Consider the following 13,187-nt stretch of genomic DNA (forward strand, 5'->3'; position numbering starts at 1 on the left):
GTGGGCGGGGGCCGGGCCAGACCAGATGGTGTGTCAGGCCTTATCTGTTGGGAGTGGGGAGGTGGGTGGGGGCATGGAGGACCTCCTTCACAAAGCCTGCTCTGTCTCCCCTGGCAGCTGCGCCTTAGGAAGCGCCGTCTGCCTTCCTGCCCCACCAAGGACCTCCCACCCCCAACTGCAGAAACCCCATACGCCAGGACCCCCAGCCCTCCTGCTCTAGCTAGGAGCAAGCCCAAGCCAGGGATGCCCCAGGTGAGGCCAAGCAGGGGTCACCAGAGCAGCAGTTCCAAGAAGGTGAGCCGGGTGGCGTCTCAGCAGGGCCCGTGGCGTCTGGGCTGTGGCTGATGGGCCGGAGCCCCGTCTGGGGAGGCATTAGCAGGATGGAGCCAGGCCATATCCGAGGCAGCTCACGTCGGGGAAGCAGTCACTGCGCGGGGGCATGGGAGCCCCGAGCCTCCCAGCCTGGTGCAGCCTTGTCCTGGCCAGTCAGCCCTGGCGATCTGGCCCGTCTGCTCCGGCCTTCTGGGCTGTGTGGCCTCAGCCCCGGCCACTGTGCGGCTGCGTCCAGGCCTCAGCTGCTCCTGGGGCTCAGACCCCCAGAGCCATCAGTGCCCCTGAGCTGCTGATCTTCTTGAAGCGGTTGGCAGCACTGACAGCAATGAAGTTTTTCTGAGGGATGAGGGAGAGGGGTCCCAGTCAGCAGCAGGGCAGGGGGAAAGCTGTAGGACAGCCGAGTGTCTCCCAAGGTCCCATTCATTCCAGGAGGGCTCCATGCCAGGGAGGGTGCAGTGCCAAATGGCCACAGGGGATGCCGTGACACTGCAGCCTCCAGGACTCCCTCCCTCATTCAACCTGAGTACCGCTCTGCTCAAGGCAGTACAGTGGTTCCTATTTCACTCCAAGTAAAAATCCCTTATCATGGCCGAGTCCCTCCACGCCCTGCCTCCCGATCCTCTTGGACATCTCCCTTACCCCTTGCTTCTTCCACTCCAGCCGTGCTGGCCTCCTACCTGTTCCTCACACTTGACCACCGTGCTTCTGCCTCAGGGCCTTTGCACCAGCTGTTCCCTCTGCCTGGCACACTCCTCCCCCCATACCAGCCTGGCTTAGCCCTCACCTCCTTCAGGTTTTTGTTCATATGTTCCTTCTCAGTGCGCCCTCCCTGGCCACCCTACTAAGAAGTGCAGCCTCTCCCCAGAACTCCTGACCATCCTTATTTTTTTCTAGAGCCCTTCCTTAACTCCTTTTAGTAACTCTCCATCCTCTACCAAAAGTAAGTCCACAAAGACTGAAATCCTTGTCTCTTTGTCCACTGCTGTATCCCCAGTGCCTAGAGGTAGTGGATGCTCAAGAAATATTTGGGAAGTGAGGGGAGGAAGCCTGTGATGGGGTCAGAGACCTTTTCCTGAGTCCGAGCCACAAATGGACACCCCTCCCTACGGTGGAGATGGGTGGGTGGAGGGCCACTACCCAGGGCAGTAGCCAGCCCAGGACAAGGAGAGAAAAGCCAATTCTGTTTTCCAGACCGAACTGGCTGACACAGGGCTAGTGGGGCCAGGACTCTTCCTGCCCTGTATCCCCCCCCTTCCTCCCCACCCTCAGTTCTGTGGTACCTTCCAGCGCCTCTTCATGAGGTATTTCTTAAGCAAGATCTGGGACTTGAGGCGTCGGTTACAGCGCTTGGCTTTCTCTGCCAGATTGTTGAGCCATGGGTGGGTGAGGCACTGGGCAGCGTTCATCCGGGCCCTGTGGGGAGGGGGCAGCGCGGTGAGGGTGGGTGGCAGGCCAGGGAGGCAGCACCCCACTGGCCTCCCGGCCCAGTTCCCGCCCAGCTGGCACACACACACACTGGGCTTGCACACACGGGGTTCGTGTCCTGGGGTGAGCCTCACCTCTGGTCCTTGACAATGAGGTTGGAGACAAAGTCTTTGGCCTCGTCTGACACAGCCTCAAAGGTCTCCTCATCAAAGTACCAGTTGCCCGCTAGAACGTTGTTCAGGGTCTCGGTGTCATCGTCTCCCAGGAAGGGGGAGAGGCCACTCAGCCTAGAGGGAGGGGTTGGCAGGGAGCAGGGAGGTGAGATTGGGTCAGGGATGGGGACAGAGCCTAGAAAGCAGCACCATGCGCTGAAAAGACCCCCAGCCTCTCAAATGGGACAGACCTGGGTTTGAATCTGGCTGGGTGACCTTGGGCAAGTCACTTCCCCTCTCTAAGCCTCACTCTTCTCATCTGTAAAATGGGCATAATCATCCCAGCTTCCCAGGGTTAGAGTGAAGAAGAGGAATGATGAGTGCACTGGGTCATCAAAGCTCTGCTGCCCAGAGCCCTGGGATGGGACACTATGCCTTTGGGGGCCTTGGTTTCTCCATCTATAAAATGGGTACAAAGTTCCCTTTCCTGGTTCGCCCTAGCATGCCCAATGCCCCACAAACCCCTGACTGAGGGAGTGGGGAGGTGGAAGCAATCTAGGCCTCAGCTGCCCACCCATGTGCCCCAACCCCATAAACAAAAGGCACCCTCAGGACTCACAGCATGTAGGTGATGACCCCCAGGCTCCACATGTCTGTCTTATCGGAGATTTGGTCGTAATTCACTACCTCAGGAGACAGGAATTCTGGGGTCCCAAAATTCACTTTCAGCTTCTTGTTGGGGTTATACCTGGAGGTGAGGCCAAGAGCTCAGAGCACAACTCCCAGGCCATTCCCAGACACCCTCCAACCTTCCCCCGGCCCTGCCCACCTCAAGGCTGGCCCTGCCGTGCCACCCACCCAGGTGGTACCTCCGTGCCAGGCCGAAGTCAATGATCTTCACCAAGTGGCCTGTGGTGTTGACGCACAGGATGTTCTCTGGCTGAAGAGAAGGGGGTGGTCTGGATTGACCTCTGACCCGGCTCACCCTCCCTCCCCGCCCAGGTCCATCCAATTCCCAGGTTCCCGGGACTAGAGGCCCAGGCTGCCAGAGTGGACAGCCCAACAGAGACCCTCAGACCTGCAGGCTCCAGGCACAGAGGAGGATCCTGAGGCCCGAGAGGGGCTCTTCCAGGGCAGGAACCACTTTCTCCAGGCCTCCTTGCTCCCCACCCTCAGCGTCTAACAAAGCACCCAGCAGATACTCAGCCAAGGCTCCCAGAAATCCTGTGCCCCAAGCACAAGTGAACATGTGAGTCACATGCAAGGCTAGTCCCTCCCACTCTGGGCCTCCATTTCCTCTTCATGTAACACAAGGACAGAGGACTAATCTGAGGTTGCAGGGCAGAAACGTTGTAAGTAGTTAACAATGGTTAAAAGGCAGATTTTGCACAAAAACCCTGATTTTCAACACCTCCTGAAACACTGGAAGCCCCAGCCACATGGCTACACACGGCTGGGAGGGAGTTGCCCCTGACCCCTGTGATGGGCAAAAGTCCTCCACTTCCCTGGGGCCTCCACCTTGTTTAATGGGGTTCTGTTCTTCGTCTGGGCTTTGTGTGCATCTGATTTGAGGCCCCAAATGATAGGCTTTCTGAAGGTCCTTTCACACTGCTGTCCTCATTCAGAGCAGGATGCTAGCAACTTCAACAGCCCAACCCAGTGCTCCACCGAAACAGGGAAAGGAAAGAAAGGCCCCAGGATACAATCGGTAGGGGAAATGCGACAGATTCAGACCTCCTTTTGGAGGGGACTTCCTGAAAAGCCCTGCAGCAAGAGCCCTGGGAAGTGCCTTCAGGCTGTGGTTCACCCAAGTTACTTGACATGAAACCCTTTATTGATGAAAAACTTACTGCTTTCCTGAAAAAAACACTTTAGGATACAGAGACTTAAGGTTGACCTTCTTCCCAGGACACTGCATTTTAATTGGAGACCCTGCCCTACCCCAAAGAAAATGGCTTTCATGGGAGAAGGGCAGGCTCCGAGGCCACCGCGCAGGCACCCACTCTGTCCAGAAACTCAGGAGTCACCCGCACTCCTTCCTTTCCCTCTGCCCTCCGCCATCCAAACCATCAGAAACCCGGCTGGCTCTATTTTCAGAATGCATCCATCATCTGACCACTTCCCATCCCTCCCCCACTGCCACTGGTTCCAGCCCCATCATCTCTCTCCTGGCTTATTATGACCGCCTCCGAAATGCCCTGCTGCCACGGTGGCCCCACTGAAACTCATCTCTTTACCCTCCTCGCTTCCTCGCTTGTCAGTGGGGATGATAACAGCACACCTGACCCGATGGGCTGTCACACACTCTGAACACACCCTGAGCAGCTCTGACCCCCAGTAAGCACGGTGGAGGTGTTAGCCCACAGCAGCGGGAGCATCTGCTTTGGACCTCGAATGCTCCAGCCCTTGCCTGCTTCTCCAGTTACACCTTGTATGTTTCCCCATTACTCTCACGTACTTCTTCATGACACTTTTAATGGTTTAAAATGATCTATTCATTGGGTTATTACTGTATGAATGTCTGTTTCCCCCACTGACCTGTAGGCTCTGTGGGACAGGGGCGTGTCCTCATCATCCCGATGGTAATGCCCATGCCCAGCACTGTGCACAGTGCTAACCCACATCAGTGTTCAGATTTCATCTTCTCCACTAGCCTTGCCACTGATCCCACAAACATAAACACCTGGCATAAGGATGGGGCTACTCATGGGCTACTCACGGGGCTCCTGCCCACTCCACGCCATGACCATGTCTCTCAGCTCCAGACAGCCACTGCCAGCTGATCAGAGGTGGTGGGATGCGTAAAATCTATTTGCTCTCCCTGACCTGCTACATGCAGGGTACTAACAAGCAAGGTCAGAAGAGAGACATAATCTTTCACTACACATTTTGTTAGCGCCTGCCACGTGCGTATTGCTGCACTGACACTATACTTACTGATGTCTTTTTCTGACTCCCCTTCTAGAACGTAAGCTCCATGAGGGCAGGCGTTTTTATCTATTTTGTTCACCACTGGATCTCCACCACCTAGAACACTGCCTGGCATCTAGTAGGCCCTCAACAAATATTTGTGGAATAAATGAACAAACATTCGCAGTGCCTATCAGAGGCCTGCACTGAGGCAGGCGCTTTTGCAACACTTATCAGCAAGTTTCACGTGCGAGACACTGAGTGTGGGGCAAGAGACCCTTTCAACAAGTACTTAGTACCAGACTAGGAGCTCCTGAGAGCTGGGACCAAGTCTTTTTTGCTTTTTGATGTGTCCTCTGGCTCCTGGTACTTACTAAGTGCTCAATAAACCCTTTTTGAATCTACAGATGAAGGCAGGATGGAGGAGGAGGAGGGGTTGGGGGATGGAGGGATGGCTGGCTGCGACACTGGTCTCAGGTGGTTGGACGCCGCTCCCGACCCCTCCCGGGAGCCCCCACCCCGGTACCTTGAGGTCCAGGTGCAGAACCCTCATCTTGTGCATGAAGAGGATCCCGTCGCAGATCTGCCGGACAAACACCATGGTGTCCACCTCAGTCAGATGGTAGTCCTCGTCCACAATCCTCTCGAAGAGCTCGCCGCCCTCGATGCTGTGTGCACAGACCCCTGTGCAGGCTTGCTTCCGGGCCCGCTGCCCCCTCCCCAGGCCCCACCCCAATGATGGCACTCACTACTCCATGAAGAGGACGATTTCGTGCGAGGTCTCAATGGCTGCATAGAGCTGGATCAGGTTGCGGTGGTTCAGCTGGTTCATAACCTCGATCTCAAGCATCACCATTTCCTGGGGACCAGGGAAGTCAGGGGTATCGTCCGAGCATCATTACTCCCTGCCCTCCACCCTCCACACCTTCGCCCTTGACCAGACCTGTTGGGCCTTGCCTGGACCACTGCCCACCTCCTCCTTGCTGGTCTCCTCACCTCCCACCTCTCCCCACCCTCAAGCCTGTGTCCTCACCACACAGTCACTCCTGCTGGGACACCTTTCCTTTGCTGGTTCTTCTCCTCCCCCTGGCTGAATAGTGGGCTCCATCCTTCCTGCTCAGCACTCCCCGCTCTATACTCTCCCCCCGGGCGTTCTCCTCAAGTCCCATGCCTTGAAATTCCATCCAAATGTGATTGATTTCCAAATCCGTATCTCCACCTCCGAGGGCTCCTTTAAACTCCAGACACCAATCTCTCTAACTGCCTACCTTCCCTCCCCTTGAATGTCTGACTAACAGGCATCTCAAATCTCTCATGTCCAAAATTAAACTCTTGATACCACCCCTTCCCCACAATTGAGTTGCCCCCAGCTTGCCCATCAGCAAAAGGCCGTCACTCTTCACTTGGGTGTGCAGGACAAAAAGTTAGGAGCTTTCCCAGATTCCTGTCTTATTCTCACTTCCTCACACCCTTCATCCAACCCATCAGTAAATCCTTTGACTCTACCCTTAAACTAGATTACAAATCCAGTAATTTCTCACCTCCCCCATCACTGCCTTCCTAGTCTCAGCTGCCATTATTTGTCACTTTCAGAAAGTTTGCAAACCAGTGGTCACATCTGTAGCGGGAAATCAACAATGGTAGGAATATTTACACCAGGGAAATTGGCAAATGCTACAGATCAGGTCTCTCCCCAGAACTATGCCCCCAGAGCATTGGATCACTGCCTGGACTGCTCCGTTTTTCCTGTTATTCCATTCCTTGGTTGATACCTCACCTTCCATGCCACTTCCTCAGAGAGGCCTAACCTCACTTGATCCTATCTGAACGGCCCCCATCGACCCTGTTCCTACCTGGCTTTACTTTTCTTCCTAACACTTCTCAGTTCCTGACACCCTGCTTTTTGTTTTAGTTTGGTTTTAGCTGTCTGTCCCTCCTCTCTAGCATGTCAGGACTTGTTTACTACCATTTTCCTAGCACCTGGCACATTGAACAGCACAGAAAAGGTGCCCAATAATTAATTAACCAACAGCTTACTCCAATTAATTTACACAGTACATATGTCTTGAGCATCTACACTGAGCCAGGTCCATGATAGAGGCCTTGGATCCAGCAGTCAATAACATGGATCCAGGGCCCGTCAAGTGGAAGCGACAGAGAAAGACAGAGTCACATAGAAAATCCATGCTGTTCAAATGTGCTCAGAGCCACGGTGAGGCATTCAGGGCTGCAGCACTTCCTCCGGAGCTGCTTCTCCTGCTTCCCCAGGCCTCTGCAGGTGCTGTTGTCTCTGCTCCCCCGGCCTGGACCTTGACTCAAGCGTTCCCAGCAGGTACCTGGCCTTGACCTTGACTCAAGCGTTCCCAGCAGGTACCTGCCGTCTCTGGCCCTCAGGCCTTTCTTTCCACAGACTTCTCTGTTTGAAACTCTCTCCCCTGCCTTCCCCACTGGAAAAAGCTCCTCCTTCTTCAAAGTCTTCGTTCAGGAGAAGCTTCCCTGAACCCACGGATGAGTCAGGAGCCTCCTTTGTGACCCCCCCACCCCCGCCCTAGCTTTCCTGAGTTACAGCTCTCACCATGCCAGCCTGCTAGGTCACCATCACCTCCTCACACACCCAGCTCCCTCACTCCACGTGAGCCTCTGCCTCATTCATTCAGCCATTCATTCACTCCTTGAACAAACACTGCTCTGAAGCAGGCCTGGGCTGGGTGTTAGAGGCAGAGCCCTCGAGGCCTGTTTACCCTGGTGCTCTCTGAGGGCAGGGACCAACTGACTTCCCTCTGGGACCTCCAGCACCAGTACGGGGCCTGGACTCATCGGCACTTATTGACTTGAACCAAACAGAGGGCATGAAGGGGTTAAGTCCCCAGGATAAATTCACTAACCACGGGGTCAAGTTTTTGGTCAGGGGCATCAGGCCCCTGTGGCAGGGCTATCTGTCTGTCTGTCTGTCTATCTGTGTGATATCTTCAGTGCACTAAGCTTCGTACACCAGGCCCCTGGTGCAGATGTGTGGGTGGAGGGCGTTGAGAGGCACCCACTCCAAGGATCCCCTCCCCCTCCCACACAGCCAGACCCCCACTACCTTGTCTTTGGGTGTCTGTTTCTTGATGACCTTGGCTGCTAACTTGAGGCCTGTGGCTTTCTCTGTGCAGGTACAGACTTCTCCAAACTTGCCACTGGATAGAGAAGAGGCTGGGAATGAGGGAGTTCTAAGGGCCACGGGGTGAGGGGGTGTGCTCTGTTCCCTGTGAGTTGGGGGCGCACATCCCAGCCAGCTCCGATTCCCTCCAGAAACCATGAGCTCTACTGCAGGGACAATGGCTGAATCACATAGACCACAGGCCCAGGAAGGGTAGGCTCATCAAAGGATGGCCGCTGATGTGCAGCTCACAGACTGTGGCAGGGAGGGGCCCTGGGCCCTGGGGAAGGGCACCTTCAGGACTTTTAACAAAGCAGGAATCGCCTTGAGGGGGTCAGTATGGTGCCCGAAACTGAGACAGACGGGAAAATACTATATGCTTCCTATGGGAGACACTGAATGACCAATGGTGTGTTTGTGTGAGTGACAGTGACACACCAGCCATGTGACAGGGTGCACACAAGTGTGACCATGTGGAACCAATTTTGTCCACGTGGCTCATGTGTCTGGGCCTCTCATGGGGAAGATGTAAGGCCTGGGGGCGCGATGCTTTCCTGCTGGTGGGCCAGGGGCTTGAGGCCCCAACTCTCACCCGCCCAGTGCCTCCTTGGAGTTCAGGCTGAACTGACGGCTGATGTTCCCAGTCCTCAGCTCCACGATGCGGTGGGGGAATGGGGCCGGGGGTGGCGGGCAATCATCTGTGAAGCGGAGCAAAGCCATCACAGTCAGTGCCAGGGCTGCTGAGGACCCACCCTGGCACCACACCCTCCTGCCTGGCCTGGGCCCCATCCAGGGAAGTTCAGCGAGTGATACCTGGGGGACAGCTGGCTCCAGGATAGGGGCTAGGGGCCTAGTTTCCAATTTCAGCTCTGCTACCGACACGCACCCTCCTTGGGAGGCCTCTGCCTCTGTCAGAGGGGGGCTCAGCTTCTACCGGCCCAACAGTGGAGGTGGCTGATTGGACTTCTCGGACCCTCCCACATTATAAGGTATGAAGACTCCATCCCAAGCTATCTGCATTTCCATTAAAGAAAAAAAAAAAGGCATCTATAATGGAGTGCCCAATAGGGGTTACTATGTCTGTTGCGGTAGGGGATGGGACCTGCCTACCAACCCCTCTAATAACACCGCAAGCTCTCACCGCTTGTGGAATGGGTGTCCTACCTGGACCTGGCCCAGAAGCAGAGGTGGGGGTTGGGGGGGCGGGGGCGGGGGCGGCCCAGGGATGGAGATGTTGGTAGGGAGAGGCTGCCACCTAGTGACAGCTTGGGGAACAGCATGGGGACAGACAGGCTGAGTCACGGGGAATGGAAACCTCTTTATAAATAGCAAGAGGCCGCAGGGAAGCCGGTGATAAATCAGGCGGCCCTTGGAGGTTGTTCAGGTCTGTCACTCAAGGATGTGATTGCAGGGTGGAGTAGGCCCGGAGGTCTGGGCCGCTGCTCAGGGGAGGAGGCAGGGCTCCTGGCTGCCGCCCAGCCGCCTAAGCCCTCCCACCCTGTCTGGGTGGCACTGCGCCGCTCACTAGGCAGGTTGGCGGGTCTCCCAGGGCACCTCAGCCTGGAGGAGGGGGGTTGTCAGGACACTGTGGGCTCTCCTGACCCCATCTCAACCCACCCCCAGCCCTGCCGCACTCCTGCCCAGGCCCTTTTCCTATTCACCTGCTCGCCAAGCTCACTCATGCTCAATGGCTCCCTGCTGCCCGCTGAATAAACCGTCGTCACTTAAGGCCATTCCACAGTCCTGCCCCATCTCACGTGCCCAGCTACCTTGGCCACCACCACCACCCCCTCCCCACACTCACACCTGTGCTCTTCAGCTCAAGAACCCTCTATGGCTCCCAGGAGCCTCCCCACCCGCCCAGGATGCAGTTTAACTACCAAAGCCTGGTACTTGAGCCCTTCTACAGATTGACTTCAAATCCCACTGTCCAGAGAATTGGTGTTGCTCCAATAACGTGCCTGATTTTTTTTTTTAAAGCCCCATTTTAGCCAAAGTAGAAGAAAGTAAGAAGTGAGCTCTGGAGTCAGGCTGTCCTAACAGGTTCATATCCCGTTCTAGCTATGGGTTTGGGGTGCCCCACTTCCCCTTTTTTAGCCCCCGTTTCCCCCTCTCTCAAAGGGGACCAGGAACTCGTACTTCCTGGGGTTGGGTGACACTTAGATGAATCAGGCTGGATGAGGTGGCTCAGAGGGGTTTAGTCCTCTAAGTGGGGAGACATGGGGAGCCTGCTCCCCCTTACCTCAGCCCCAGGGCAGCCCCGGCCTACCCAAAATCTGGAAGCAGTCCTCCTCCCTGGCTGTGGGACTGAGGGCCTGTCCCACCTCCGACCTCTCCGAGGGAACAGCCTGGAACTCGATCCCCCTCGAGGTGTCCCCTTGCACCTCGGCCTGGCCAGCCTGGCCTGGAGCCTTCTCTTCTGTTTCCTTCTGGCTGCCTTCTGGGAGGTTCTTCTCTCCTTCTGCTACCTTGGCTGGCTCAGAATCCGTGGGGCCTGGGGTCACGGGCACCCCTTCAAAGATGAGTTCTGATGCCTCATCTGGGGGCTTCTCAGCCAGCGGCTTCTCAGGGCTAGAAGTGAGAACACAGAGGTGACGCCCTCAGCAGCCACAGCCCCGCCAGCAGGCAGGTCTCCCAGAGCCCCATCTGCAATCTGGAGCTAATATGACCACGCCCCTGCCCCCGCCCCAAACGCGTGGGGTGATACATCTGAATTCACTTCATACAAAATCAAGGGATGTTAATAATACCATAAATGTCTATGGGGTTTTTTTTCCTGGCCATACCACATGGCATGCGAGATCTTAGTTCCCCGACCAGGGATTAATCTGTGCCCCCTGCAGTGGACGCGCGGAGCCCTAACCACTGGACCACCAGGGAATTCCCATGTCTGTGGCTGTTATCTTGAGTATCAATGCACTGATAGATCATTAATAACTGTTAACAGGATTGTTGATTTGGTTAATCATTATGTGGCAACAATTAGGAAGGTTATGTAGCTCTTGATTCATAAAACTGTGGTGATGCAATTGATAATGTATTAATGATATTAATTTATATTACCACATAATTCAAACTGATATGGTAAGTGTTATTATTGTGGCTTACATTAAATACATCATTAATAACCTCATTAACATGACTGGCATTCAGGTAAGGATAACGGATTGCACCATAAGACTGGAGCTATATTGTGGTTCTAAGAGTATTGGTAATGATCTATCAGTCTGGTTATTAGTCACCTTTCCATATTATACCAATAATTGTATTAAGCAGACGGGTTATCCTTTCCTCCTGACATCTCAATCCTGCCCTCGGTGAGACCCAAGTTCATGGGGTAAGGGGAACTCTGGACTCCAGATGCCTGGAGAAGAGGTCTTTGAGGACCTCTCCTGCCCGACATTCCAGGCTTCTGTGAACTATCACAAAATCCTGGTTTCTGCAGGGAGACAAAGTGGTCAGGCCGATGCCCAGGACAGAGGGAGGTGAACATCAGAACTACCCAGTCTAGCACTGAAAGTGATGATGGTGCCCAAGACAGAGGAACTGCAGGACCCCTCCCTGCTCCCAGCCAGGGGCCATTCACCTCGAGATGGCGGCAGGGCAGCTGGGGCTGTGCAGAAAGGCGGGTGGGCTCCTCTTGGTTGCTGCTTGGCCCTCTGCTGCGTTCTTTTGCAGCTTGGGTTCTCCGATGTCCTGGCTACCTGGGGTCCCCTGCTTGGCCTCGGGCTTCTTGACACTGACCTCGGCTGTCGCGGTCTCCTGGGGCAGGGCGGCCGGCTGCCCAGCACTGCCCTCCGCAGGCCCCCCACCCAGGTGTCCTTCTCCCTTGGGGTCCTGGCTGCTGGTTGAGGGTTGGGCCAAGGTACCACCCCCTTTCTCTGCGGCTAGGGCTTCAGCATCTTTCTTCAGGGTGAGTAGATGAGGCTCTTCCTTTGGGTCTGGGGGACCAATTTCTTTCTCTGGGTTTGGGGGATCAGGATCCTTCTCTGGGTCTGGGGGACCAGGGTCTTTCTCTGCAGCTGGGGGTCCTTCATCTGCTGCACCTTTAGGTGCCTTGTCTGCAAAGGAGGTGAAACACCAGTCAGGATCCACCCCCCTACGCCTCCTTCCCCAGCTAGGCTGGCCAGAGACCAGCTCCAGGCCCAGGTCCCCACCCAGGTCACAATTTGCAAGGGCTTGTCCCACTGAGCCTCTGGGGCCACTCCATGGGCTCTAGAGATGGGCTGCCAGGACCTCGGCGGCCCTGTGTGGGAGGCTCTGGTCTCCTGGTGGGCCTTGATGCCCCTGCCATCCCTTGCCCTGAGTGTTCAGGCGCCAACAATGGGGACTTCATGTTTTCCCAGTCTCTCTGGGGAAGGCTTCATGTTGGCCCTTGATCCAGCCCCACTGTACCAGAGATAACCCTGATTTCTTGGTCCTCCATGCGCCATAAAGGAGGCCTCAGGCACAGAATTCCCACTGAGGAACAGGCCCAACTCTGGATTCAAACACTCCTTCCCAAGCTCCTCCCTCCATCTCCTGCCCCAGCTTGGCACCTGTTGATGGGCTCTGGAGTCCCAGCTCCACTGCTCCGTTTTCTGTCGCCATGAGGTAGGGAGGCGTGTGCTTCTGCTTGTCTAACTCAAGTCTTTCTAGCTGCAGAAAGAAGAGAAAGGTGTGTCGGGCTGCAGGATTCCTCCTCCTGTCTGGCTGAGAGGAGGCCAGGGCCAGCTGACTGAGGGGAGAGAGGCACCTGGAGCAGAGAGGGGCAACCTGGTGTCTGTCTGTCTCGCAGCGGCTGCCCAGGAGCAGTCCTGGGGCAGTTGTAAGGGATTGGGCCGGGTGGGCAGAGGCGGAGGCAGGGGTGCAGGCAGGGAGGCGGGGGCGGAGGAGAGGATCTCTTACACCAGGGGCCGTGCAGCTCAGACTGCCACCACCTGTCACTCTTGGCCCCCGTTCAGAGGACACGGCATTCTTCCCATGAACTGACTGGGGGGAGAGTGGTGTTGGAACAAGCAGGAAGAGAAAGAGGGAGGGGGCACCTGGGGCCCTGGGGGAGCAGCCTTCTCCCAGGCCTTGCCTGGTATCTCTGGCTTAGATGAAATGCGGGGGGGCTTGAAGAAGAGGGGCTCTCAGGCAGGGCTGAAGGACAAGACTATGCCCAGGCCAGGCTCTGGCTCTGCCTGCATCTCCTGGGGTTCCCCGGAGCCTGGTTAGAACCACACAGGCCCAGGGGTAATCAC

The 13,187-nt window shown here is 55.9% G+C and overlaps 1 protein-coding gene across 1 annotated transcript; it reads right to left on the reverse strand.

Moving 5' to 3' along the window:
• Positions 1–262: 262 nt before the first annotated feature.
• On the reverse strand, positions 263–12,552 carry MYLK2 (myosin light chain kinase 2). Its single transcript, XM_068566083.1, has 12 exons — positions 12,501–12,552; positions 11,549–12,023; positions 10,232–10,533; positions 8,555–8,660; positions 7,906–7,999; positions 5,570–5,679; positions 5,347–5,488; positions 2,780–2,850; positions 2,530–2,658; positions 1,893–2,045; positions 1,614–1,746; positions 263–669 (listed from the first exon to the last, which is right to left on the reverse strand). Exons 1-12 carry the CDS (start codon positions 12,550–12,552, stop codon positions 589–591), a joined length of 1,848 nt encoding a protein of 615 aa, XP_068422184.1. The 3' UTR covers positions 263–588.
• Between the last annotated feature and the right edge of the window lie 635 nt (positions 12,553–13,187).

The sequence above is a fragment of the Eschrichtius robustus genome, chromosome 16 (genome assembly GCF_028021215.1).
Source record: "Eschrichtius robustus isolate mEscRob2 chromosome 16, mEscRob2.pri, whole genome shotgun sequence".
NCBI classification, from domain to species: Eukaryota; Metazoa; Chordata; class Mammalia; order Artiodactyla; family Eschrichtiidae; genus Eschrichtius; species Eschrichtius robustus.

What these genes read in the sequence shown, in the direction of transcription:
- MYLK2 (XM_068566083.1), bottom strand. Translation starts at nt 12,552, where the DNA reads ATGGCGACAGAAAACGGAGCAGTGGAGCTGGGACTCCAGAGCCCATCA. An exon ending in TGCCCTGCCGCCATCTCGAG is followed by an intron (nt 10,534 to 11,548) that starts GTGAATGGCCCC and finishes TCTCACTTCTAG; the next exon opens with CCCTGAGAAGCCGCTGGCTG. An exon ending in CTCATTGTCAAGGACCAGAG is followed by an intron (nt 1,747 to 1,892) that starts GTGAGGCTCACC and finishes CCCTCCCCACAG; the next exon opens with GGCCCGGATGAACGCTGCCC.